At 38.8% G+C, this 27,204-nt stretch overlaps 1 protein-coding gene across 9 annotated transcripts in view; it reads right to left on the bottom strand.

Annotated features, from left to right (window-relative positions):
• Positions 1 to 27,204, bottom strand: part of AUTS2 (activator of transcription and developmental regulator AUTS2) — a 959,393-nt gene that overhangs the window by 534,950 nt on the left and 397,239 nt on the right. For all 9 annotated transcript variants that reach the window (XM_072136188.1, XM_072136190.1, XM_072136189.1 and 6 more), the window contains one exon: positions 15,898 to 15,933. In XM_072136188.1, the coding sequence (XP_071992289.1) occupies positions 15,898 to 15,933 (36 nt within the window). The remainder of the gene's footprint in view (positions 1 to 15,897; positions 15,934 to 27,204) is intronic.

The raw sequence follows: 27,204 nt of genomic DNA, 5'->3' as shown, positions 1-27,204 counted from the left end.
GAAATCTCAAGTTTATTACAAATTTTCTAAAAATTAGCAACTACTCACTAAGGAGCGAGATGCATTATATTTTATTATTTCACACCGCTACTTTACATTGTCAAAGAGATACATACAGATAGACAAAACGAGTGAACAAAATACGGCTAACAACAAAACAGGTATGTATATATGGGCACAAAAATGCTAGGTGGCAGATAATGTAATCGTGACGAGTTAAACAGCCTCAGGTTGGCTGACATTATACCTTCAACTGATATATGTTGTTTCTTACCTTACCAGCATACGATACCCGAGGATGATGTAGGGCTGGGTGGGAGCCTATCGTCATTACAGATAGGAAGGTGTAGGGTTCTAAACAGTCTAACCCTATTACCCCATGACTCCCGCCATTATAAGGGCAGTCCCAAAAACTGTCCCTTGTACTAAAACAAATATCACACCTCCCTGACGCATTTCGACAAAGGTCTCATCAGAGTGAGAATATATACCAACACAGAAGTAGCCCTGAAAATAAGTATATGGAAAAAGCATATTGTTTAGTTGAGCCCAAACAGTTATAATAAATAAGGGCAAAATCACAATGTTGCTTACCATGCAGCTAATGCCTCCAAGTCTGGTTAGCCTGAAGGGGGAGGGGGAAGGAGTACCTTCATCCCTCGGTAGAGCCGTGTGTTCACACCAGGTGTTGACCAAGGTGTGACATCTAGCTCCTATGTGAGTGAAATTAAATAGGGAGAACATACCCGCCCCCCAGTGACTTACCGAATCACGGTGGAGAGCTCCGGTCGCTCGGACGATGGCACGGCTTGTCAGCCATCTGCACCCGTGCCGCAGACCGTGGCGACCCGGAAACTCCCCATTCACTTCCGGGTGAACTCTGGCGAGGTATTGCATAAGGTGAGAGGTAAAAGGAGTAGGTAAATGAGCATAGCATAAAAAGCATTCACAGGGAATGGAATGCTCGTACTTAGTCAACAGGTGTTAGTATCCCCATCGATGTGCATAGATACATTTATCAGGGATGTATCATATTTGCCTTAAAGGTGCCTTTCGCTCCAGTGTTAACATCACGTTGTTTACAAGGTGATGACACTACATTGTTTACAAGGTGTTAACATTACATTGTTTACAAAAAATAGCAAAAAACGCAGTTAATAGTAGCATCATCTCTGATCGGCACGTAGAGGGGAAACAGTTCACCTGCAGGGTTGTGAGCATATATATTATCAATCGGAAAGATCCTCTAGGCTGTAGCTATAAGGGCCTTCATAGAAAACAGGCATATTGCGATTGTAAATTTAGGCCCTCTAGATGCTACCGTGTTTAACATGTATATCCACCTCGCCTCACGCTGTAAGACCCTCTGGTCCCAATCTCCACCTCTTTGAGCGATCGGCACTTAAGGCAATCCACTTGTTCATTGTGCACACTGTGGATATGGCGAGCTATGGGGGTATCCTGATTGTTGGCGATATCCCCCAAGTGGTCCCCAATTCTTCTCCTGAATTCCTGTATGGTCTTGCCCACGTATTCCTGTCCACATGCACAAGTCGCCTTATAAATAACCCCCTCGATCTACAATTTATAAAATCTCTGATGGCATACTCCCTATTGGTGTTATTGCCAACAAACGTTTTCCCTGTGGTCAGTTGGGGACAAGCAATGCACCCACTACACCTGAAACAGCCTGATATTTTCCGCTGTAGCCAGGTCCCGGGGGGTGTGGGAGCCACGAAATGGCTATGTACCAGCCTGTCGCGTATAGATCTCCCGCGTCTGAAGGTGACTAATGGTCTGTCACTGACCGCATCCTTCAGATCGGGATCCATCATGAGTATAGTCCAGTGTTTTGTCAGGATCTCCTTGGCAATATTGGCCCCGTTGTCAAAGGTGGTAATGAGTCTAATTGTTTCATTAGTGGGTCTCTGTCTGTTTACATTAGTCATTAACAGGTCATGTCTATCACTCCCCGCTGCATGTTGGAATGCTGATTGCAGGCAGTGATCTGGGTACCCCCTCTCTTTAAATCTGTGTCGTAGATCATCTGACACAGCTTTAAAGTCCTTAAAATCGCTACAGTTGCGTCTCATCCGCAAATATTGTCCTTTGGGGATACCTTTACGTAGACAGGCTGGGTGATTACTCTCCCTGATGTATCTCGCATGTAAAGTGTAAGCCAATATTATTGACATTAAGTTCTTTCACGAAGGAACGAAATGATTCCCTGTCGCCTCTCCACAGGACAAATATGTCATCTATGTACCTCAAAAATAACTCTACCTTGTCAAGGCCTCTAGGTGGAGAGTCCCCAAATATCATGGCCTTCTCCCACCAGCCCAGGAGCAAATTGGCATAAATGGGATCACAGGGGCTCCCCATCTCCGTGCCCCTGAGCTGGTGGTAAAACCTACGGTCAAACACAAAGAAATTATGCGTAGGGGAAAACCTTAACAGATCGACGACAAGCAAGTTGTGAGCTCTAAACTGCCTTCCTCTAGTAGACAGAAAAAATTCAACCGCCTCAATACCCTTATAATGGGGAATGGAGGAGTATAGGGCCTCCACGTCTATACTCCCCAGACAGATTTCATTGTACCCCCTCGATATGTTTCCACAGGTCAGTTGTGTCCTGGATTTAGGATGGTAAAGCCAGAAGGAAGGGTCTCAAGATTTTATCGATGTATACCCCAACGTTCTGGCAGAGTGAGTTCACCCCTGAAACAATAGTCGTGTGGGTGGGTAACAGAAACTTATACTCATAATCAAGTTATTCCTCAACCCATTTTTGAGTATAGAATCCAATTCTCTTCTATACTCGTTCAGGGGGTTGTCCTTTAAGACCTCATACCCGGTTTTGTGTTTCAACAGGTAAAGACATAGTTTGCGATATTGGTCACTGTCGAGAACAACTATGTTACCACCTTTGTCAGAAGGTTTCACTATAATTTGAGAATCCTGTTCTAAATCCTTAAGGGCTGTCATCTCTTTCTTAGATTAAAAGACATTTTTTTAGGGACAAGATTTCTAAGATCACGTTCCACCAAATCCACGAAGACGTCAATACATGACACGTCACTCGTGGGGGGCATGGCTGTACTCCTTAGGGAGGTGAAGGGGCCAAAACCCTGTACGTTCGGGTCTTCTTCCAGGCTATGCAAAAGCCTGACTTCTGGTAACATCTCAATGGGGACACCCAAATCAGAGCTAAGTTTTTTATCTCTTCGCTTAATGAACTTGTGGCAACCTAGTCTCCTAGCGAACAGATGTATGTCTTTAGTCCTTGTAGAAGCGTCGAAGTCTGTGGTTGGCACAAAATTCAGGCCCTTGTTAATGTAATGTTAACACTGGAGCGAATGCACCTTTAAGACAAATATGATACAACCCTGATTAATGTATCTATGCACATCGATGGGGATACTAACACCTGTTGACTAAGTACGAGCATTCCATTCCCTGTGAATGCTTTTTATGCTATGCTCATTTATCTACTCCTTGTACCTCTCACCTTATGCGATACCTGCATAAGTTCTTGTTTTGTGTCCGTGCCTCGGATCGTTGCTGCTGTATTCACAATAAGCATTCAGGCGTGCCTGTGAACCACTGCGCAGCCGCAGCCTCGCGGGTTGCCATGGAAACCCGTTTCAGTATCTGAGACTATCACCCGGAAGTGAATGGGGAGTTTCCGGGTCGCCACGGTCTGCGGCACGGGTGCAGATGGCTGACAAGCCGTGCCGTCGTCCGGGCGACCGGAGCTCTCCACCGTGATTCGGTAAGTCACTGGGGGGTGGGTATGTTCTCCCTATTTAATCTCACTCACAAAGGAGCTAGATGTCACACCTTGGTCAACACCTGGTGTGAACACACGGCTCTACGGAGGGATGAAGGCACTCCTTCCCCCTCCCCCTTCAGGCTAACCAGACTTGGTGGCATTGGCTGCATGGTAAGCAACATTGTGATTTTATTTAGGCTCAACTAAACAATATGACTTTTCCATATACTTATTTGCAGGGCTACTTCTGTGTTGGTATATATTCTCCCTCTGATGAGACCTCTGTCGAAACGCGTCAGGGAGGTGTGATACGTGTTTTAGTACAAGGGACAGTTTTTGGGAATGTGGATTTCAAGATTTATATAACTTTGGAAGGGAGAACAACCTTGGTGTGTCCTTATTGTTTCATACGAATTTGAAAGCACACACATTACATAGAAAAAGGTGTACAGTACCTTTAAGACCTTTCAGTCACTCTAGTCATTTTTACAATATTTCGTTTCACCAACTGAAATATTAATGTGCAGATCGATGAAAATGCTCAACAGGTGTATGTGAAATTATATCTCATAATGCTTTCTCACTAATTGCCAACAGCTGCCAATGCCCTCAATGAAACATGATCTTAGAAGATGAAAATGATAAAATATTTCAATAGCTAGCTTGTAAGTGCCAATTTCCACAGAAATTAATTAGATCACTAATCCAATGCACTCAAAACAGAATCACAACAAGTTATCTTGACCCAGAACTACAGTAAATCACATCCGTCAGCCAATAATACTGTTATAAACCTGAGCTCAGTAATTCATATATTAATTCCCTTAAATACTAAATGCTGGTAAGAAATATTAGAACTTTTCCAGCAAAGATAGGAAACGCTAAAGCTTTATAATTGAAAACAAATGTGTTTCTTTGACCTGTTGCCTATATGTAGACTTTGGCCAATACATAATATTGGTAAGGGACATTTGTAGTCTCACACTTAGTGAGATAATAGCACTAGAAGAAAATAAGAATTACAGCTGACAACTTATATTCATGACAACGTGTTTATACAGTATGCCAGAACAAAATAGTCTTTCCCACATTCCTTACATATGATCTTGGTTGAGCTTTGGTGTTCTTACAGTACGTACACTCCATTGCATTGTTCACTTATGACTGAGTGGAACACCTCAGTTAAAGATCCAAACGCCTCTTTCATTTGGCAGGTTTGCTAAGCTTCCAATTCCAAGCTACACATTCTTCAAATATATCTGTTTACTAGTTTTATTTAATGATTTCAATGGTATTCTCATGTAGACATTTAACATGCATTGCAATCTATCCTATGCTCTATCTTTAATGGTGAGATACAAATTATCACCTTGCTTAGTATAGTACTCAATAAGACTTCCTGCAAAAAATATGTAGCTAGTGTTTGTGTTGTGGTAAGAAAACCATGTGTGTGACAAAAAGTCCAGTGGTGAAGATGGCCATATAACCACAATGAAGGAGAGTTAAGAAATTAAAAAACAGTGGCCCAGAGGCTGCGTTCTTTGGATAAGTGAAATAGAGGTCTGAAGCTTAAGGGAGAGTGACAGAGCAGTGCAGGTTTTGGTGGACGGTAAAGTCAAAGAAATTGAATGGAGCCATTGCAGGCAAGACATCTGATAGGGTGCAGCAATGAGCCAAGAGTTGTTGAATCGTGGGCCAGAACACAAAAGCATAGAGAGCATTGAGCAAGGTCAAGTATACAGCTCAGAAACATTATGTTACAGAGAGATAACCCAGTAAATTAAGACGTCCCAGTAAAGAACATCTACCATCAAAATCCATCATAGTAAACCAGGGACACTTACGCATAAATTGAGGCACCGTGACTATGGTAAAAAAATGTATTTCTTATTCAAAGGCTATTAACTTCTGAAATCAACATTTCAAATTATGTTAATGAGTCTGAGGGGCTCTGGTATGTCTTTCCAAAGCCTCTCAGACTCAAAAGCATAATTTTAAAAGTTAATTTTAGAATGTAGAAGAGCATAGATAAGAATATGAGAAGATTACCACTGTCACATTGCATGGATCTGTGGTTTATCATGATGGATTTTGATGGTAGAATTTGTGTACGTTATTAAAAAAGGGCAGGTCAACCAAAACAGGTGTCCTTTACCACCTTTTTATTTTTTACACAAAACTATTTTACATTACAGAATCATATTTTTGACTAACAGTATTTCAAAACTTTTCACAATGTACTGTGCTTCCAAAATATACACCAAACTCAGCATGAAAAACATTAAGAAGTAGTCTTATTGGTAACCAGATTTAGAAAAGAAGACATGTATTACATTAATAATGGATGATAACACTGGCGGTTCAGCTTGCATGTTTACCTTTCAGGCATGATTTTTACAAACAGTTGATGTCTGTTATCTCCACTGTTTGTAAAAAAAACCAGTGCTGACTATCACCATTTTGCCCATGGATCCACTGCTGTTAACCACCATACAAACCCTTTCTGTGGTACCTCGTAAACTTACAATCTACTACATGCTATGTCAAAAATTGATATGTCACATATGTTGTTTTTTTACTAAACAGAATTTGAAAAGGAAAAAAAAACTAATACTTATTTATTTTAGGGATTCTCTAATAAAGTCTTCCAGACTGACAAATAAAAGAGGATCCCTAAGTGAGTGAGAAGCTTCCATTATGAAATCCATATGCCTCATAGCATTGAAACAAATGAAGTAAACCATTATAGAAAATGTCCATGACTATAACACCAGTCAGTTATCATATATCACTAAAAGAAGCATTTCAGGAGGGATTTATTAAGGTAAAGTTCAATAGGGTGTGGCTCTGTGCAGAAAAAGTTATGGTCAGGATGGTCATCAATAGACGGGTTGTCCAGTTTCAGTAAATAAATTTTATTGTTTGTATGATAAAAGGTACTTTCTGTATTAAAACATTATGGCCTCTACTTAAGATTAATGGCCTCTACTCTCCATTAAGATCTCTACTTTCTTTAATAACGGTGGAAGCTTCATTGTTTACTTCCTGTGTATTGAAATCTATTGATGGTCATGTGATGTCACACAGGTGCACACAAAGCTTTGATTACTCTCTGTGATGCTAATATGCATCTGTGTGACATCACATGACCAGGGAAAGATTTCTATTCACTGGAAGTAAACAATGAAGTTTTGAATAACAGCAATCAGATATCAAGACAAATGTGAGGAATTGCTAAGTATAATTGATAAGTATTGATAAGTGGTGTAGTTTGCATATTTTGTATATTTGAGCTTCCAATATTTTTCCTACAATGGACCAGAATTAGAGATGTGGCCCTTTGTCAGTTGGAGAATTGCATTGCTCTAATGGCCTAATGTGTACTGTACCCTCCAGAACATCTCTGCCAGAATTTTAAAAATCACATACATTGGAAAATGTATGGTCCTGTCACTCTATGTCTGTCACTGCACGGTTATCTACCCTACAGGATGACACATTTACCTTGATGTATATCCCAGATACATTTTTTTAACTGTCAGGAATGCTCAATTTTTATAACTGAATAAACACTTCTGCAGTTTTTGAAAGTTCAATAAAAAGTTATAAAGATTTTTTTTCTGGAAGTGTAGTGATTTCAGGAAGGCTATGTGAAGGAGATTAAATTAAAAATAAACCATAATAATTTATACCTAATAAAATAATACACGGCTTCTTCCTCGGAGTGGTAAATGTGGGTTCTTTAAACAGTTTGTTGACCCCCTCCCTCATATACTGCCCTTACAGTTTGAATTAAAATGCATATTATGAGAACAGACTTGATTTCTGAAAGATAAAGCAGGTTATCCCTGTACAATATGTGAATTTGCTTCTTTCTACCAAATGCATTGAATTACACAAATTTGATTAAATGCTTTAAATTATACTTGTCAAGAGCTTAACATTCATATACCCTTGAGGAATATAATAATATTCAACATTATTCTGCTTCTTTCTCCTCTGTTCTTAGTAAATGAGCTTGGATTCTAAGTGCAAGCCATAAATAGTTTCTTCCCACACTAAGTGATCTTGAAGTTTATGGTTAATAGCATAAACAAGGATGTATAATCAGTGTTTTGCCATATTGTGGGATAATGCAATAATCATATTTATTACAAACACATGTCAAAGCGAATTGTTACAAAAGAATTCTCTCATTGTCTACGCCACAAAGGACATCTGTTGTATATTTATTTCATGTAAGTTAATAAGGCTTTGGGTCTGACTAAATAAGTAAAGCAATTTTAAGAATAATTTTTCCAGTGTACAATCCAAAACATCCACATGGTTGATATTTACCAAGCAGAACTGTTGTGAGGCAGACATCTAGACATCTTAAAGTAAAAATATGCTTTAAATATGTTATGCTTAATTATTTTTAAACAATGTATACATTACTTTGCCACATTTCTTTCTAAGCATTCTTTACTCAATTTATATTTTTCCTGTAAATATAATATAAATAACCAATAAATCTTATTAACACTTACAGGTGAATCAATGTCTCAAGGCAACATACTGAGGCATGGCCTCTAGTACCTCACAGTTACTAAGAATTAGGGTTTCATTTAGTCCAAATTCTTGATTGGAGATCAAAATGAGCATAAGCTGTCATTTGTTACCCAAACTATGGCAACATCTATGTAAATATATTGCATTTGAATTGTATGTTGTCTTTTGTGTTAAAACTTTAATATGAGTTTCAATGCTTGGGTGTTGTTATTGGGAAAGCAAAAATTTTTTATTTAGGGCGGCACAGTGGCTAAGTAGTTAACATTACAGCCTTGCAGCGCTGAGGACCTGGGTTCAAGTCACAGGGTCAACATCTGGAAAGAGTGTGTATGTTCTCTCTGTGTTTGCGTGGGTTTCCTCTGGTTTCCACCCACACTCCAAATTATACTGGTAGGTTGATTAGATTGTGAGCCCCATTGGGGACAGAGACCAATTTCCCAAGCTCTGTGTGCTGTGTAATCTATGAGTGCTATATAAATAAAGGAATTATGATCTGGTGTCAAAGTGATATTCCCTTATAATTACTTATACACCTGAGTTGGATATTAGTTAAAGAAAATATACCATCAAAATCCATCATGGTAAGCCAGGGGCACTTAAATCCAGGCACCGTGACTATGGTAATCTGCTTATATTTGTTATCTATGTTATCTTCCTTACAAAATAAACTTTTAAAAGTATGCCAATGATCCTGTGGGGCTTTAGGGTGTTTCCAGAATCCCTCAGTAATATCTTTGCGTTCATTGATACAATGACCAGAGCATGTCTCTCCTTCCTCCCCCTGCCTGTGTAATCTGGCAGCTGCAGGAAGTGGAGAAGGATAGACCTCCTCTGCTCACATTGTAACAATTAATGAAAGGCATCACTGAAGAATTCTGGAAACACTCCCCCATAGCCCCTCAGGCTCATAAGCATAATTTAAAAAAATGATTTTAGAAGGAAGTAAGCCATGGATAACACATATAAGAAGATCACCACAGTCACAGTGTGTAAGTATCTGTGGATTATCATGCTTTATTTTGTTGGTAGATTTGTCCATAAAAAATGTTTTAGGAAATAACGTAAAATGAGCTACAAGGGTAGCAGAACTCAATCATCTCAGTTTAATGATCTAACTACTATATGGTTATTACTGTATGATTAATAAAATGCTTTTATTTTGCATGCTTGCAAAATTCTGGAACTAAGATAGTGACTGTCTGTAGATCAACTCTAGATTAACACCCAGTAAGTGCCTTATACTTGTAACACTTCCTAGAATAGATGGATGTCTGGTACACAGCAGCTCTGGAAATTAGAGAGAAGTTCTGCTACTAACGTCACAGATCCACTGAGCAGGATCTGAATGATCACCGCCATATATGGACTATAGGGAAATGGTTCTACAGTGCTAAATACCTTTCTGGTGAATATATTATGATGAGAAAACCAATCATCTACATTTTCCCTCCTTACTAACTGTGAAGTTAGTAAGGATTTTTCGGAAAATTTTTATTTGATCCGAATTGAATCATGATGAATCATGTTAAAAAACAGGTATTTCCTGGGTGCAGAGAGCCTGTAGGGTGTTTCAGAACTTTGTGCCATGCTCAAATATGCATAGGGAACGTGATTTGGTTTTCAAACAATGTTGTGTTTTAGCATGACAGGCACATGACAGCCGTCTTCACTCTTCAATTCAATGGGCACTTACACCAACTTCACCAAATAAGTGAAGCGGAATGCAGCCTGACAAGGTAACGTCTGTGCCAGCTTGAAAGGATTGAGCTGAGGGCCAAGATCCCACTATAACATCAAAGAGTTTTACACTGACATCAGATGATTCCATAGATGATGATAGAACCTGTTCTGTAAAACGCTGATACATGTATAAACCCCCAAAAAGAGTGGAGAGGGTGTCGGTAGTAATTTTGCACTGACGTCACTGATCATTTTGCCGTTCATTTAGTCGGTCAGTGTCCGCTTTCAATCGGTCAATAATTCATCATCAGTATTGCTAAAGCCAAAAACACACAGGAGTGGATCCAAACAGAGATGAACAGTAATTGGGATATTTACATGTCCTCTGTGCTCTGTATCCACTTTGTGCACAATGACAAAGTGTGGAGTTGGCAGAAGTAGGAGGTCATAGAGTGGCACAATGACAAAGTGTAGAGGTGGCAGCATAAGCAGCAGCATGATGTCAGAGAGTGGCACGATGACAAATTCTTTAAGTGGCAGCAACATGGTAGGCCACAAAGTGGTATGACAAATTCTGGAGGTGGCAGCAACAAGGTAGGCCACAGTGTGGCACAATTACAGAGTGTGGAGGTGGCAGCAGCAGCAGGAGGTCAGAGAGTGGCACAATGACAAGTTCTGGAGGTGGCAGCAACATGGTAGGCCACAGTGTGGCACAATGACAGAGTTTGAAGTTTGAAATTAATTTGAAGTTTGAAAAAAATTTGAAATTTGAAATGAATTCGAAGTTTGAAATGAATTTGAAGTTTGAAATGAATTCAAAGTTTGACATTTTTAATTTCAATTTCAATTTGAAAATGAGAGAAACCACATACATCATTTATTATTATTTCCCTGAAAATATTTTGTCTTTGCCAAAAAAGAACTGAAATTTTGGGTATATAGCTCCCGCAAAATTGACACCCTGGACATGGTGCAAGAATCACTCCCACAACTATGTGGATTTTACACGTATTTCTTGCTCTCAACTTGCTCTCAAAAAAATATTGAAATTTGCGGTATACAGATCCCCCAAAAATGGATACCCTGGAATAGAAACAGAAATCACTCCAGAAACTATCTGGATTTTACACAGATTTCTTCCTATTCACTTCAGCAACAATAAAGAACTGCTATTTGGGGTATAGAAATCCCCCAAAACAGACACCCTGGGATAGAAGCAGAAATTACTCCAGAAACTATGTGGATTTTGCACACATTTCTTCCTATTTACTTCAGCAACAAAAACAAACTGCTATTTGGGGTATACAGATCCCCCAAAACGGACACCCTGGGATAGGAGCAGAAATTACTCCAGAATGTAAGTGGATTTTTACACAGATTTCTTCCTATTTACTTCAGCAGCAAAAAAGAAATGCTATTTGGGGTATACAGATCCCCCTAAATGGACACCCTGGGATAGGAGCAAAGATCATTCACTCTAGAAACTCTGTGAATTTGACACAGATTTCTTCCTATTCACTTCAGCAACAAAATAGAACTGCTATTTGGGGTATACAGATCCCCCAAAACGGACACCCTTGGAGCAAATATCACTACAGCACAGTACAATACAAGAAGTTGGAGGCTACAGACAGCACATGCAGTGTGAAATGCCGAGATTGCAAATGGCTGCCTGTTTTATAGTGCTGTGTGACATCACATAAGTCTGCAGGTCGCTGATTGACTTACAGGTCTGGACATGTGATCGAGGGTGTTCCTTTCTCCTTCCCAGAGTTCTCTGCTTCATGTAACACATTGTGCTCGCGCCAATTTTTGTAATGAAGGAGAAAAAAAACTTTCTTCCCACGAATCACCGCAAACATTGGATTTTTGACAAATCAAATTTTCCCTGAAATTCGGGCCAAATTCAACTTCGTTAGAATCAATTCTCCCATCTCTAGTGAGCAATAAAACACAGAACTACTTTCTCTTTTATTCTGTACCAAATCCTGCTGAGGAAGATCTTTATATGATACTCCAGTTTTGGTGGGATTGAGCTCACTCATCAGCCTATGTAAACTATAAGAATACCTAAAGTCGTGTAAGAAAGGGGCAACCTGACAGCTATTTAAACAAGAACGACAAGTGATAAGACTGTAAGTCAGCCCTGGGTTCTCATTCACATAACCTCTAATCCAGATCAAACTAATACACATATTGGGCACATTCCCATCACATCTGGGGGTATTGGCCATTTCAATGTCCACTATAAGGTGCTAAAACTGTTGATAGCAAGGTATTCCACTTGTGCTTTACAGCCGTGACAGTGCCTGAAGGTGGGCTAGCTAGAAAGACACATGATCCTCTTAGGTAGCTAGGATTATTGCCTACTTGATCTATAAATGGCTATACCAGCACCGTCATGTGTGTTTGCCATGGATCTGGACAGTAATGTACCTCTGATGAATCCTTAATCTTTTCAGAGCAAGGGGGAAGGGTGTCAGTTCTGTAGTTTATTCACTTTTGAGTCTTATTATCATCCATGCCTATTTATGGCAGCCCCTCTGTGCCAGCTACTGCCAGTTCTTCCATATATGGTACTGAAAACAGATGTGTAAACAGATAGGTTGGTATCTGATGTTTGGGAACAACACCAATTTTCTACTCTTAAGTGCTCTTTATGGCAAAATGATACGGTGTAAAGAGCCATAAGGAGAAGGTTCCATCCACTGTGATGGCAATATTGCTTTACATCTATTCGAATGGGAGCTAAGGTGCAGGATAGGGCTTAAAATAAAACAATTTAGCATGAAAACAGAAATGCTATGGCAACTACTGCACAACCCAACATGATAATCGATCTAGAAATGTTTCCTTCCCATGCTAAGTGAACTCTTGAAGGGCTACTCATTTCATGACACATACTATATCTCTGGACAAGTGAGGTCAAGAAGAAAGGGAAAGGAGGACACATCAGTGCATCTGTGCAGTTGTTTTTCTATCTGTATGTGATCCAAATATTTATTTTCTCTTTAATGTTGAAAATGGATCTGACGGTGCTATCTTGCCAACCAAAGATGCCTCTGTAGCACGTCTGTGTGGTAATTTGCTCACTAAGTTTCATATCAGTTAATAAAAGCATTTATTAAAGCGGTATTCCGGGAATATGATCGTCTGACACAAAAACCCATGATAATATAAATAAATGAATATAACAAAACTCAATGTCATTAGTCACAAAATGGAGCTTAAATAGCTTGATTTTATGATTCACAAAATGTATGGCATCTCTAAAGTATGCAGAGTTATCACCAAGAGGAAACGACAGGTCCCATGATCCTTTAGTTTTCAGTAACTCCTCCTACCTCTTATGATCTGCTCCCAGTGATGATCTAACAGATTTTCTTGCTCTGTTACCATAGTAATGTTGTGTAAGTCCCCTTCTACACTCACCAGTGGGATGCGCAGCCAGGATCGCACAGCCCAAACGCTGCAAACTGGAACTGAACTGACATGCTGAGTTCCATTCCGATTTGCAGCATTCAGGCCTAACGGCCATCACAACAGTGACCATACTGGATGCACTGCAACAAACCAACTACAGCCAAACGTAGTGGTGATCACATGACCTGCCCAGGCAAGTGCTGGACATTTGATGTGGACATGTGACCCGCGTCCATCTTCAGTCCTGTGTCTGCTCTGTGTGGAGGAAATCAACGGACTAATTAAAGGGCCAGTAGCATACTAATTCTCCATCACAGTCTATGTCACCAGCATTTTCTGCTAAGGGGAGCAAATTTTTAAATAACAACTAATTACATATTAGCTTATATTTTGAGAACCCTATTGTATATGAATTATGCTTATTCCTGGAATACCCCTTTAAGACACAAAGTCTTATTGCTCTTACATATGTCTAAGGGTATGATCACTGCATATTTGAATTTAACTGTTATGTTTTTGGCTTGTGGCTTTCATCTGGTTCTCCTCCAATAATACCAAAAGTAGGTGTCAAAACCTTGTTAATAACTTATAAAACCCGCATTTCAAAGCCATTTGTTAAAAGTTGATTTGCCCACTTCAAACGCTATGTTTGAACATACCCAGATGCAGAGGGGAGCATACATTTTCTAGGTTTTAGCTCTAAACAAGTCCTAATTATACTAATTTTCACCGTGTCTATTTTCTCATTGATTATCCTATTAGAAATATTTCTGTCTATAAAACAGCATAGACGTGGTAAAAAAGAAAGACTGTGACACTCTCCAGGAGTTGGGATTTATTCCAAGCAACCAACCTCAATTCAGTATGGTGCAAAAGACTAACAGATGGCATTTCTTATGTTCTACAATCTCCCAAAATAGGAATATGTGAAAATGATGACACTGATTACTGTTGCATACATACACAGCCTGCTCTGTTTTACTACTTTGAATTTTGTGAGCATAATGTTAGATTAAAGACTCATGCAATTTAATGTTATGTTCATACATCATAAAGTAGCTGATAAGTAATGTCTAGAATACAAAATACATAATATTATGTATAATTCCTATAATAATGCAAATCACTCGTCTCCACTTTATGTATGGCAAATATAAATATGAATTATTGCAGCTGCCTCCATTTCCACTTTCTCACCTTTCTCTTAAGGATTGGAATGAATAATAGACAACCCGGACTGAAGACTCAGAATGTAATATTAACTAAGGATATAGAAAAGACATTCCCATTTCCTTTGCTTATTGGAGGTCCCCACTGTCCAAGGTCAAGAGTCCAACCCATAGAGGCAGCACCTCACTGTAAAAGATCAAGGACTTCAGGGCTTGTGTTTATTGCTTTGTCACAATCAAACTGTTGCTAAAGACATAAAAAATATATACAGTGTATCTAGGTATTTTAGAAGGGGTGTAATTTAGGGAGGTACAGGGAGGACATTTGCATCTGCAGCAATGATAGTTGTCCTGTTTTAAAGGAATAAAATTATTGATGAATTACTCATCTTCAATATTTAGGCTATTTGCATAACCAATTTCAGACTGGGTGTCCAACAGCCAGCAAAAGCTGTTTTAGTGAGTCAGTAAAATAGATTTCTATGTGTACTGTGTAGTAGTCAGACCAGATAACTCCAGACCATATTCATTTGATTGGGACACTAAGCTGATGTGGCTCAGCCACTAAACCAATAATGGAGCTGTGGACTTCTGTTTTACATTTATTAGATGCCGTGAAAAAGTTACCTCCCCTCTTGCTGACACACAAAATCTGACATTGATGAATATTTTGAGCTGGCAAACCACTTTGCTTTGCCAAAACTTTGTTTTGGGACCAAGTGGAAGGAGGCTTCCTAAATATGTACAGAATTATGGGGCTTGTAGGAAACTGCCATCTAGTTTCAATCCTATGAACCTTTCCCATTTTCTCAACTGTTAATCTCTGCACTATGGGGTTGATATAACCAATTATGTGTTAAAAAGTACAACTACATAGTAATATCAACTTTTAACCTTTTTTTTCCAAATGACTAGCATTATTGGGAAACATAGGCTGTTGTGGGACAAGACTTACATCTATTATAGCACAAATGTTTTGTTTTGTATTTGTTGAAGTGAATGCGTCACTCACTAATGTACCTGCCTAATATGCTACAGGTTGAGTCTGGTAATAAGCAATAACCACAGAGTACAAGAATGAAAGCGTCTGACAAAAATTATATAATTCATTTCAAACATGTCTATTTTCATTTAAAGTGTGTATTCTTTTTGATGGTATGCTAAGTACAAAATTTTACTTTGTAAGTGCATGTATAATAATTACATTAATGACATGATAAACTATTACAGGAATACATTTACGCAATTCCACATTAGACATGCCCTGGCCCCATCGGATAAATTGAATAAAGTTGAACTTACAAAGTAGCCTGTTCCCAAGCTGGAAGCTGCTGAGCTCTGCAATAGAAAAAAAGAAATAAAAACTAAGTGGAAAATCAGTGTTGTGTTTTTAACACATTCCAACCCATACTGCTCATTACCACCACTTTCCGTATTATTTCATCACCATATCACAGCACCAGCATGCTGGTCCTTGTCATTCGCTACTGGAACAAGGAAAGCATTGCTTAATTCCCCTTTCCCTAACTTCCCCTCCTCCTTTAAATCTCTTAGCGGTTTGGGGATGGCAGCGTGTTATGTACTGAATTCCAGGCTTCTGCCGTGGCCGTAATTGGCAATTTATTTGACAGGCAGCTGGGTAATGATGGCATTTCGCCCTGCACTGAGACTAAGCAGACACTCATCAAACTGCCTCCCTGACTTGCTGACATTCACTGCCCTGATCCCAAGTTACTATGTATTGTGGCCACAAAGTGGCATGAGGGAGAAAAGAACAGTCTAACTTCAAAAAGGCAAATCCTACAGGGCTTGGATGACTTTTTCAGAGTGTGACCTGCTTGCCAATTGATTCCCAGGGGTCAGAGGAAAATGAGGCATGTTGTAAACATAATTAGTAGTCTAAGATGTGAGGAACGTGTGGGCACAGCCAGGGAACTAAAACATCAGGCAGCTGCAGACTGTAGAATTACCAAACTTCTCACTATTTGATCATCGACAATAGGATCATAATATTGGCCCGTTTTACATTTCCAGTAAAAAAGCTTGTTTAATGTGAGCCAACCATATAAACTATATTTCCACACATTTATCTTGTTGCCTGTACGATATTATCTAACAAATGATCAAAGTCGACTAAAATAAATACTTACAAGTGCCTGTTCTTTATAACATGTAAAATTGGATTATTTGCCCATCCATCACAACCCTATAGTAGTTCTAGTTGCTGCTATAGTTCTGTACGAGCTTTTGAGCCTTAGCTTATTTAGGAAGGATAATTCATTAAAACTATTAATACTTCATACTGCCAGCCACTGTGGCGGGAAGAGACATTTGGGACATTTTTTGCGGCATTGCAATTTTAGCACCTTTTTTGGGACATTTTGAAATGTCCGCCGGACATTTGTTTTTCTTCAGTAAGACACATTTATCTTCTAATCCAGATTTGCTAAATGTCGCAAATGATATTACCACATTGTCTCAAATTTGTGACTTTTTTGGGCGCAAAAAACTCCAGATTAAACCATACTTAAGAAAAAATTTGAAAATTAAAAGAAGTGACTTGACAAATGTTTGTGACATTTTTACAACATTTTTTTCTGAAAAAAAAAACATTTAACGTAAGAAGAAAGTGAGATTGATAAATTAACAGAGAAGCAGACAAAAAAAAAGACAGGCAAAAAACAGCCAAAGCAAACAGATATAACACAAATGTCCCCCAGGTCTGCCTGCCTTTTTGTATTATAAGTAATGTAGGGTGCAAAACATGACTGAGGAAACATCAAAGAGATCTCATAAGCTGTCCACAATTGTAGTCACAATTTACATATCTTTATCTACAGTTTCCCTCTGTTGTTGGAAATCTGTTCAAAGGTGTAGGGCAATAATTTAAAATATGTTATCAAAGTCTGACTGGTGAATAGTTACTACCTAGAAACCTGCACTGAGCAGACATGCATCCAGCATAAACAATAAGGGCACATGTACTTACCCGGTCACTCAAATTCACAGAAAGTACCTTGTCCGTCTATAATGTAGTGTGAACCTGAAATCATGTGTAGCTTCCCCGCTCAGGTCCGACAGAGTTCACCCTCTTTTTTGTGGTACACACCCCCTAATTTGTGTCGCATGGTAGCAAGCACAGCTGCGCCACAAAAGGATTAAGGGCACCACAATCGCAGTGCACACACTTCTTAAATACCTGTGCAAGCCATTTTAGCCATGAATAACAGGAACAGTCCAACTAAAGTGCACAGTGTGACCCTTAGTAAATGAGCCCCATAGCACTTAACTGGAAGCAGTTGGCTCTGTGCTCTATTTAGTGACCAGAAACTGTATCTGAAGATAGATATGAATACTAGCTCATTTATTAGTTTTTTATGGTTATTTCCTAAAACAAGTTTAGTTGCCAATAGAAATGATTTAATTTCCAGTGTAGATGCACCATCTGTATCATCGTTATCCTCAGTCTGTGATTTCATATTTCATGGTAATTACCTGTGTGAACACGCACTTAGCTTGCTGCCTGAATTGAAATTGACTGCACCCCACTCTTATTCTTATTCAATCTCCTCTGGTCAAGTAACGGATAACTGTTGTGACTATCAGAGCTTTTTTCCAATCACCTGGAGCTAAGGTTGTGTGCCTATTGTTTATTCAGTTCAGTGCCAGTCTTAGTTTTGGAAATTGCCTTCATGCACCAACTGGACATTTATTCATTTATTACATAAAAAAAATACTACTTGAGATAAATCATGTGACATGGTCACCGCCTTCCATGTGCCATTTTAATACTGATTGTATTGCTGTCGAATAGTTTTTGTGCTATGTAAGGTCAAAAGACTAGGTACAGCTATATCCTTGATTAAGAACCAACAGAACTATGATCTTCCCCACAATGGTCTTTTGTGATTATTTAGGCTGTATGTCTACAAATAGTTTGCACTGAAAATATACTTCCACCAATTACCACTCTATTTTAGAACATAATAACAGTTTGGATTAAAATGTACTTCATTTCAAGATGACAATAATTATATATATTTTTGTCAAAGTGTCTTTTTAATCGATGTTAATAAGTTATTCACAGAGTTATGGGAACTTGCTTGATTTAAAATGATTCTACATTCAGTAATTGCAATAGTAATGGGCAATGAATAACAATTTGACTTAAAAAAAATATAATAATATTATTATATTCCCACAAAGATAGAAGTAATTTAGTAAGAAATACTGTTATTGCATTATGAATATATGTTTTACCTTATTCCATTTAAGAGACAATAAAGACTATTTTGTTAAATATCCATTCTTAATATCAGCAGGGGTTGTTGGTTCGTATTAATGTCTGTGGTGAACAATGGGGAATAATGTCAACATCTTTTCTTCTTAGAAATGTAAAATCTCCCACATGTAAATATGTTATTGCTTGGGAGAGATGGGTGGCACAAGGGCTTTGTTATACATATTTGTCCTGACTTCTGTTTATGCAGGTCTGAGTGAACGAGGGAACAGTGGGTATCATTTCAATTTCTGATGTCAACATCAAATTACTTATTTAATTTCATGCCTGGTGAAGCATCGTATAGCTACATGCAGAATCATTTCACTTCATTTGTTATGCTGTGTTTTCTCGGCGATTGGCTTGCCTTCCAACTGACAGCTTTAATTACGACAAGAATTTGATTGCACTGCTGAGGAATTAACATAAAGCAACAAAGCATTTAAGAACCCAGACTTAGAAAACAAAAATAGGCATCAGAAAGCCCATCAACATCCCTAAGTACAGCCTGTCATTCTTAGAACGCTGCATCGCATTTCAGAAATGTGTATTGCATATCTGGCCATTTTAGGACATTTCCATGCCATTGATGGGCCAGAAAAATCACGTTCTTATTTTTACATGTGTATTTTAACATGAGGATAAGGCTTAGAGGTTTTGTTGTTAGGGCAACATATATTCAAATGTCCTTTAAATCATCAAAGAATGGGGTTTCACGTCTAAAAACTTCCCTCCGTTTTCTACAATAAATTACTGACATTAAGTTTCTTTAATGACCACTTGGCAAATCTATGTATTACATGGTCAGCCATTTGTATGAATGGATTCTATGTAATCATGTAAATGTATAACTAACCACTTCCATTTCCACACAATGATACAGATAAGATGGTTCCTTTCCCCTTTCCATGTCATATTGGTGTAATTCACATGTGTATACCACATACTCTGTTACTCTCTACCAGAATGTCCCCCACCTATAAAACCTTTAAATACAACTTGAAAACCCATCATTGTGAATCTTCACAGACAGGGTCTTTCTTCCACTTGTGCAGTTTAGTGAGATTTTGTGTTTTTTGTACTTATTTGTACATTTTTGTTCTTGCATGTAATGGATTTGAACTCCTCATTGAATTTATAGCACCCCAGATTTATTGGGAAATGAATTATGGTACATCTATGGATGGCTGCTAGGAGACAGGAGTCTCTTACCATCTTGGGAGAAGATATTAAATAAAACATTTTCTCCAAAGGATTGGGATAAGGCCTCTGTTCTGAGGTATAAGCTCTCAATTTCAGCACAAATCCAAGAAATAAGCTTATTTAAGATGGTACTGAACCCCCATGAAGTTACATAACATGTTTCCCACTGTGTCTGATCTATGTTGGAGATGTAATGGAGCACAAGGCTCTATGCTGCACATGTGGTGATCATGTTGGAGACCTGTGAAATGTGGTGTTTGACCTATATAATAAACTTTGGTCAGACAACATATCTCCAGCCCCTGAAATTGCCTTTTTCTCCATGCTCCCAGGGTCTATTTCCTCAATCAAAAAAGGGTTTCAGAGACACTGCCTCTCTGATATGCAACAAATTACTCCCAGACTATGGAAATCATCCACGTGTCCTACCAGGACACACAGGTTAAGGCACTGCACCACATAATGAAGATGAGGGCCACAGAGCATTTAACAGATCTACAAATATTGATAAATACCATGATCTGGTCCGCACAGATTGATTTCCGTAGTTCCATGGAGTTTTGTCCCTGGGTGCCAGTGTGAACTAATAAACTTCACTTCTCTTTTTTTTATTTTGATCATGGCCACTAGTGTACACAACCTTCCCCCTCTCATCCTAGCTCCTTTTGTTTCTCACTCTTATTTTCCTTCTCCTCTCCTAGTGGTGCATTCCTTTTCATAATTATTCCCAATGGGAATAAATACGAGCTAAAAGAGCATGCACAACAGTCAGTAATTATGAAAGGAATGCACCACTATCACACACCGCCTCCAGGATAGAGGCTACACTACTAAATCCTGTAAAAGGGCTATAGGCAAAGTTGACAAGAAACCACGCTCTGCGTATCTACAACCTAAAATTCTCAAAACTCGCAGTCAGGAGTCCAACTTAACGTTTAGTACTCAATACAGTACACAGTTTTATGCTGTTACCAACATCATCAAAAAACATTTACCTGTATTACAACACGATCCAATTCTCAAAAAAATACTCACCAATGGGGTCTCGTTCATTTCCACAAAAGACAGAACTTCAGGAGATATATTATCCCCAAAGACTTTTTCAGACAGTAACCCTAGGAACACCTGGTTACGAAACAGGTTACGAAGCGGGGGTGCCCGTTGTAACATCTGTAAGTTTATGATAAAGAGTACTTCCTTCATGTCTATCCATTCGAACACTGTCCATCACATCAAAACCTATATAAACTGTGAGTCCACTCATGTAGTATATTTAATATATTGCTCAAAATGTCAGTTACAATACGTAGGCTGCACAGTCCGTAAATTAAAGGACCGCATAAGTGAGCACATCACAGGAGCTAATCCGACTACCGTTACTAGTACACGGTATCTCAAAACACTTTAGAGACAAACATGGAGGTTCCACTAGTGGCATGGTGGTTACCGGTATGGAACAGGTTAAACGTCCTAACAGAGGAGGGGACTGGAAGAAGGCTTTGCTTTCCAGAGAGGCATACTGGATCTTAAATTTAGAAACCCGTTTTCCTAAAGGCTTGAATTATAAACAAGATCTATTGTATTTTTATTAGGCATACATTTAGGTTCCTTACATCTGTATAGTTTACCGCACGTGTTAACTGCAGTGTTAACTAGTTTACACTTACCTACTCTTATGTCTCTGGATATTTCCACACATGACACAATCAACTCCCACAGCATTATAAACAAGATCTATTGTATTTTTACTAGGCATACATTTAGGTTCCTTACATCTGTATAGTTTATCAAACGTGTTAACTGCATTGTTAACTAGTTTACACTTACTCTTATGTTTCTGGATATTTACACACCTGACACAATCAACTCCCACAGCATTATAAACAAGATCTATTGCATTTTTATTAGACATACATTTAGGTATCTTACATCTGTACGTGTTAACTGCATTGTTAACTAGTTTACACTTACTTACTCTTATGTCTCTGGATATTTCCACACCTGACACAATCAACTCCCACAGCATTGCAAACACCTTCAGTAGGCGTTGCCACCACACACCGGAAACTCGCATCCCAAGACTGGCTCAACACACTACATATTCACATGCGAGTTACAGCACCGACAGGTATGACTAAGGACTGATATGTAGACGTCCGAAACGCGTTACCGCTGCTGTCTTTTGTCTTATTATTTTTGTCTCTTTTTTTGTATCTATGTATTCCCCTTTGGATATGCGTGTTTTTTAAACAAAGAATACATTTTTGGATGAAGTTTTAACTGAAGTTGTGGAGTTCCTTTGTGCTGGTTTCCCTGCCCTCTCTCCTGTTCCTCAATTTCAAGCCTGACTTGCTCTGGAATACCGGACCAGCGCTCAAGGGGTTACCGTGCACCCGGCTTTGGAGGACGTTCACATTAGATCTTCACTGTCGTCTGTCGGTGAGCTGTTGCCGACTTTCTTCTTTTGTTAAGATAACTACTATAATACTGCCCACTAGGTACAAGAATACAACTACTATAATATTTTCACTATATATAAGAATATGACTTCTATAATACAGCCCCTAAATACAAGAATATAACTACTATAATTGTGCTCCCTACATACAAGAATATAACTACTATAATACTGCTCCCTACATACAAGAATATAATTACTTTAATTCTACTCCCTACATACAAGGTTATAACTAATATAATACTACTCCCTACATACAAGGTTATAACTACTATAATACTGATCCCTACATACAAGGTTATAACTACTATAATACTGCTCCCTACATACAAGGTTATAACTACTATAATACTGCTCCCTACATACAAGGTTATAACTACTATAATACTGCTCCCTACATACAAGGTTATAACTATTGTAACATTGTAATATATACAAAACATAAATATCTGCAGCAGTCATCCTGCACCGTTGTTATGTTGAGAAAAAATGCCTTATAATGGAGAGTGGTGTGCAGTAGTGCTGTGTGAAACATGGTGTAGTGCAGTGCAATATATCTTCCTCTACAGTAATGTATGGGGTTCCCAGCCTAATAGCTACTTATCACAGGCAGCCCTAGGGTCCTTCACTGGATCTTGGGCTGTTTCCCAACACCATCGGCACTGTGTAATCACAGCTATAGGGTGTTATTAGGTGGCAGAGGGAGCACGCTCTCCTGCACCCGCTTAAACACTGTGGTCCATGTTTGATTGCGGTGTCTAATGGGTTAAACACCCAGAATGGAGCTGATAACAAAGTACAGCACCAGCAGGACCTGATGTTCTGCACATTTCTGCTGACACAGAGCCTTAGAAAGGCTTTGTGTCAAAAGAAGTACACAGTTTATAATATTCACTGAGGAACACTTACTCAATTATTATTGGGGGACACTATGGGTGGGTACTATTAGTTAGAGGGGGCACTGTCTCTATTATTAGTGGGAGAACTGTCTATTTAACCCCTTAATAACTGCTGTATCCACTTTTTATAGTAGTCATTAAGGAGTCAAATAGACAATAGTTTCCCAGCTAATATAGACAGTTCTCCCCCTAAAAAGTTGAGAGATTAGTACCCCAGAAGTGCTGTCCTGTGTCTGTGTAGTGTGCTGTATCTTTGTAGTGATCAATTGTACCTACAGCTTAGAGCCGCTGGTACAATAGATTAATTTAGGATAAAAGGGAGTGATGGAGACCGGCAGCCACAGACCAGTCAGACCACCAGGAACCTTCCCAGTGGGTTACATGGCCGGTCCACCCCGGTGTGATATTTTAACCTCTATATTGAACATTACAGGTCTGCCCCTTGGTATGTCCTAGGCCTCTTCCCCTTGAGTCAAATTGATGGACCCCAAAACTTAGGTTGAATCAGGACTTCTCAATGGAAAATCATAGGGTAGTATACTGGTGCCATTGGAGCGAGCCACTAGCACGTTTCTAAACAAAAATGTCTCTGCTCTTATGTTTCTATTAGGTTTTGAATCTGTAAACCCATTTATAATAAATGGGACTGCCTCAATAGACTTAATAAAACTACACCTCTAAATCTTCACACAGCCAACATTAAATACTTACTTGATCTTGATACACAGCATGTGTACTTTAATTGGCACATATACATACATATAGTATAAAATGCTACTTTCTATCTCAGTGATATTGAGACTGCATGAACTTAAAATTTCTTTTAGTCCTGGAAGCATACAATCATGTATCTGTAGACAGAAACGTGGAAGCACTACCCAGTAGTTTGAATAACTGATGACAATTGTGAAATGTAATATCTTAATATGATGTCATGGGTGTGTATGTCAATATAGTGTTTGGTATTGAAGCTATTGGAATGAAGCTTTTCTTGTGGCAGGCAAAAAAGAGCAAAAAGTAACTCAAAAAGAAAGGAGCATGAAATACACATGGATTTTTTTACAAGTTAAATATAATGTATACAATGTGCCATTTAAAAGGAGAGCTAATATTAGCAATACATGTAGGGGTTTTGAACATTCATAGGGTTCTGGTTCATAGTTACTGTATGAGAATAAGTCTGGTATAGTTTATTTCTTCTGTAACATGAAAATACTTTTTTACTTTAAGGTAACATACCGGTGTATCTGAATCTAAGTACAGGTAGTCCCCGGGTTACGTGCAAGATAGGGTCCGGAGGTTTGTTCTTAAGTTGAATTTGTATGTAAGTCGAAACTGTATATTTTATAATTGTAGATCCAGACCCATAAAATTTTGTCCCCAGTGACAATTGCAGTTTAAACATTTTTTGCTGTAATGGGACCAAGGATTGTCAATAAAGCTTCATTACAGACACCTTACAGCTGATCATTGCAATCTGGGACTATAGTAAAGCATTCAGAGAGCTTCACCAGAGGTCAGAGGAGTCTGTCTGTAACTATGAGTTGTCTGTAAGTCGGGTGTCCTTAAGTAGGGGACCGCCTGTAATGATGAAAAGGGCAAATATGTACAATTCTCACCAGTGATTTCAATATCTGATATCATATTGGAGTGCAGTCTTCTTAGAATCATTCAGGGGTGATCGTATATTGAAATCCCTTGCCAGCTCTTTTATACAGGACCTGTTAGCTCACCTGACATGTTTGTTTTAATAATTGTATTCCCTAATAAAATAACAATCCTAGAGCATTCATCTTTAGAAATATACTGACAACTATTACCAGTTAGGCTACATTCCCACTGTCGTATGGGGGGTGTATATACGGGTGACGTGTGGCACGTACTGCTCCATACCCCGTGAAAAGATAGGACATGTCTTCTCACGGCATATGGAGCCGTGCACCAAATATCCCTATGGAGAGGGGCGGGGGTGAGCAGCACTCACCGCCTCCTCCTCTCCGCTCGCACTGCCATGTTCCTGCCGTGCTACGGTACGGCGGGAAACGGCAGTGTGAATCCAGCCTAAAGGGTTTGCCCTCCAATAAATACTGATATTATCAGACTAAGTAGAAACAAACCCCTGTGCATGGGTAAGGTAAGTTGCAAATATATTTTGAAATTCCAAGAAGGTATGACCATAGAATGGCATGATGTAGAGTTATTTTTGGTACTTACAGAAGTTACATACCGTGCATATTCATATGGGTGATATGTATTGGATAAAAATAATAATGTACGCTATTCACTGACAGCCGCAGCTTTATGATCTAGGTACTTGTACATGCTATTCATTGACAGGAGCAGCTTTAACCCCTTAGGGACACAGAGTTTTTTTCGCTCATTTCTCGGTCTCCATCTTCAGAATTCCATAACTTTTTTATTTTTCTGTGGACACAGCTGTGTGAGGGCTTATTTTCTGCAGAACAAATTTTACTTCTCAGTGATGTTAGTTATTATTCCATGCCATCTACTGAGAAACTGGAAAAAAATTCCAAATGTGGTGAACTTGGCAAAAAAACACACTTACATGTGGACTCAGTTTTTACGACTTTCACTGCGCTCCAAATAAAACCTCTGCTTTATTCTTTGGCTCTGTACGATCATGGCGATAGCAAATTTATATAGGTTTTGTTGTCTTTTAATACATTTTCAAAAATGAAACAAATGTGTAAGAAAAAATTTTTTTTGCCATGTTCTGACGGTAATAACTTTTTCATATTATGATGTACAAAGCTGTAATTGGTGTAATTTTTTGCAAAATGAGCTGACATTTTCACTGCTACCATTTTGATGACTGTGCAACCTCTTGATCACGGTGTTGACGGCATCGAAAGGGTTAATACCCACAATCGATGCTAACGGTGTTAGTGGTGTGTGTTACAGCACCTGCACCTCTCTGTGTACATGTACGGCGAAGAGAGTGAATGGTTTGAAATCTAGGTATTAGTGCACGCTATTTACTGTTAGGATCATTTTTAGAATCTTGGTATTAGTAAGCATAATTCACTGACAGAAGCAGCTTTACAATCTTAGTATTAGGCACATTATTGACTGACAGTAGTACCTTACCAATGTATGCATTAGTGAGTGCTATTCACTGACAGCAGCACCTTTACAATTAAGGTATTAATGCAGCACCATTATGATGTTTTTGAAACTAAAAACAATACATAGACAGAACCTTCAAGATCTTCCTATGAACAGGAATTTTGCTGCTTACTCCAAATAAAAGTTGGTACAGTTGCTCTGGAGGGACCCAATTCCTTTATCATTGTGTAATGTAATTCCAGTCACACATATAGACTAATAATGTTATTATTGAAAAGGTGCTGTGCCACAAATCTAATAATAATAGTAATATTCCTATCTGGTCTTTCCAAGTATTGCTGTATAATTCTATGTAAGCAGTTAGAATATCCCTCCACTATAGCAGCCTATGAGCAGCAAAATGTCAATTGTTTCATATTTTCACCTCCTATTATCTAAATGCCATGAAAAAGGCAATTCCTGTTTTATGAAAAGTTCCTGCCTATTTGACTGACCCTATTAAGAGAAGCAACCTCTCCCTAGCTCTGTCTCCTGTGTGTAATGGCATCTCGACATGTGACACTGTTCTTATACTGCAGTGTCAAATGGTCAGCCCGGCCAACCACAGACATGCCTACAGAGGACATGCCTGTGGTTGTTAAGGGCCCGCAAGCTTCTTAATTGGCTGCTTAGCTGGTGCTTTT

This window comes from Engystomops pustulosus, chromosome 2, assembly GCF_040894005.1.
Source record: "Engystomops pustulosus chromosome 2, aEngPut4.maternal, whole genome shotgun sequence".
Taxonomy (NCBI): Eukaryota; Metazoa; Chordata; class Amphibia; order Anura; family Leptodactylidae; genus Engystomops; species Engystomops pustulosus.
Note: the sequence above shows the minus strand (reverse complement) of the source record. Positions and strands in the feature narration are given on the sequence as shown.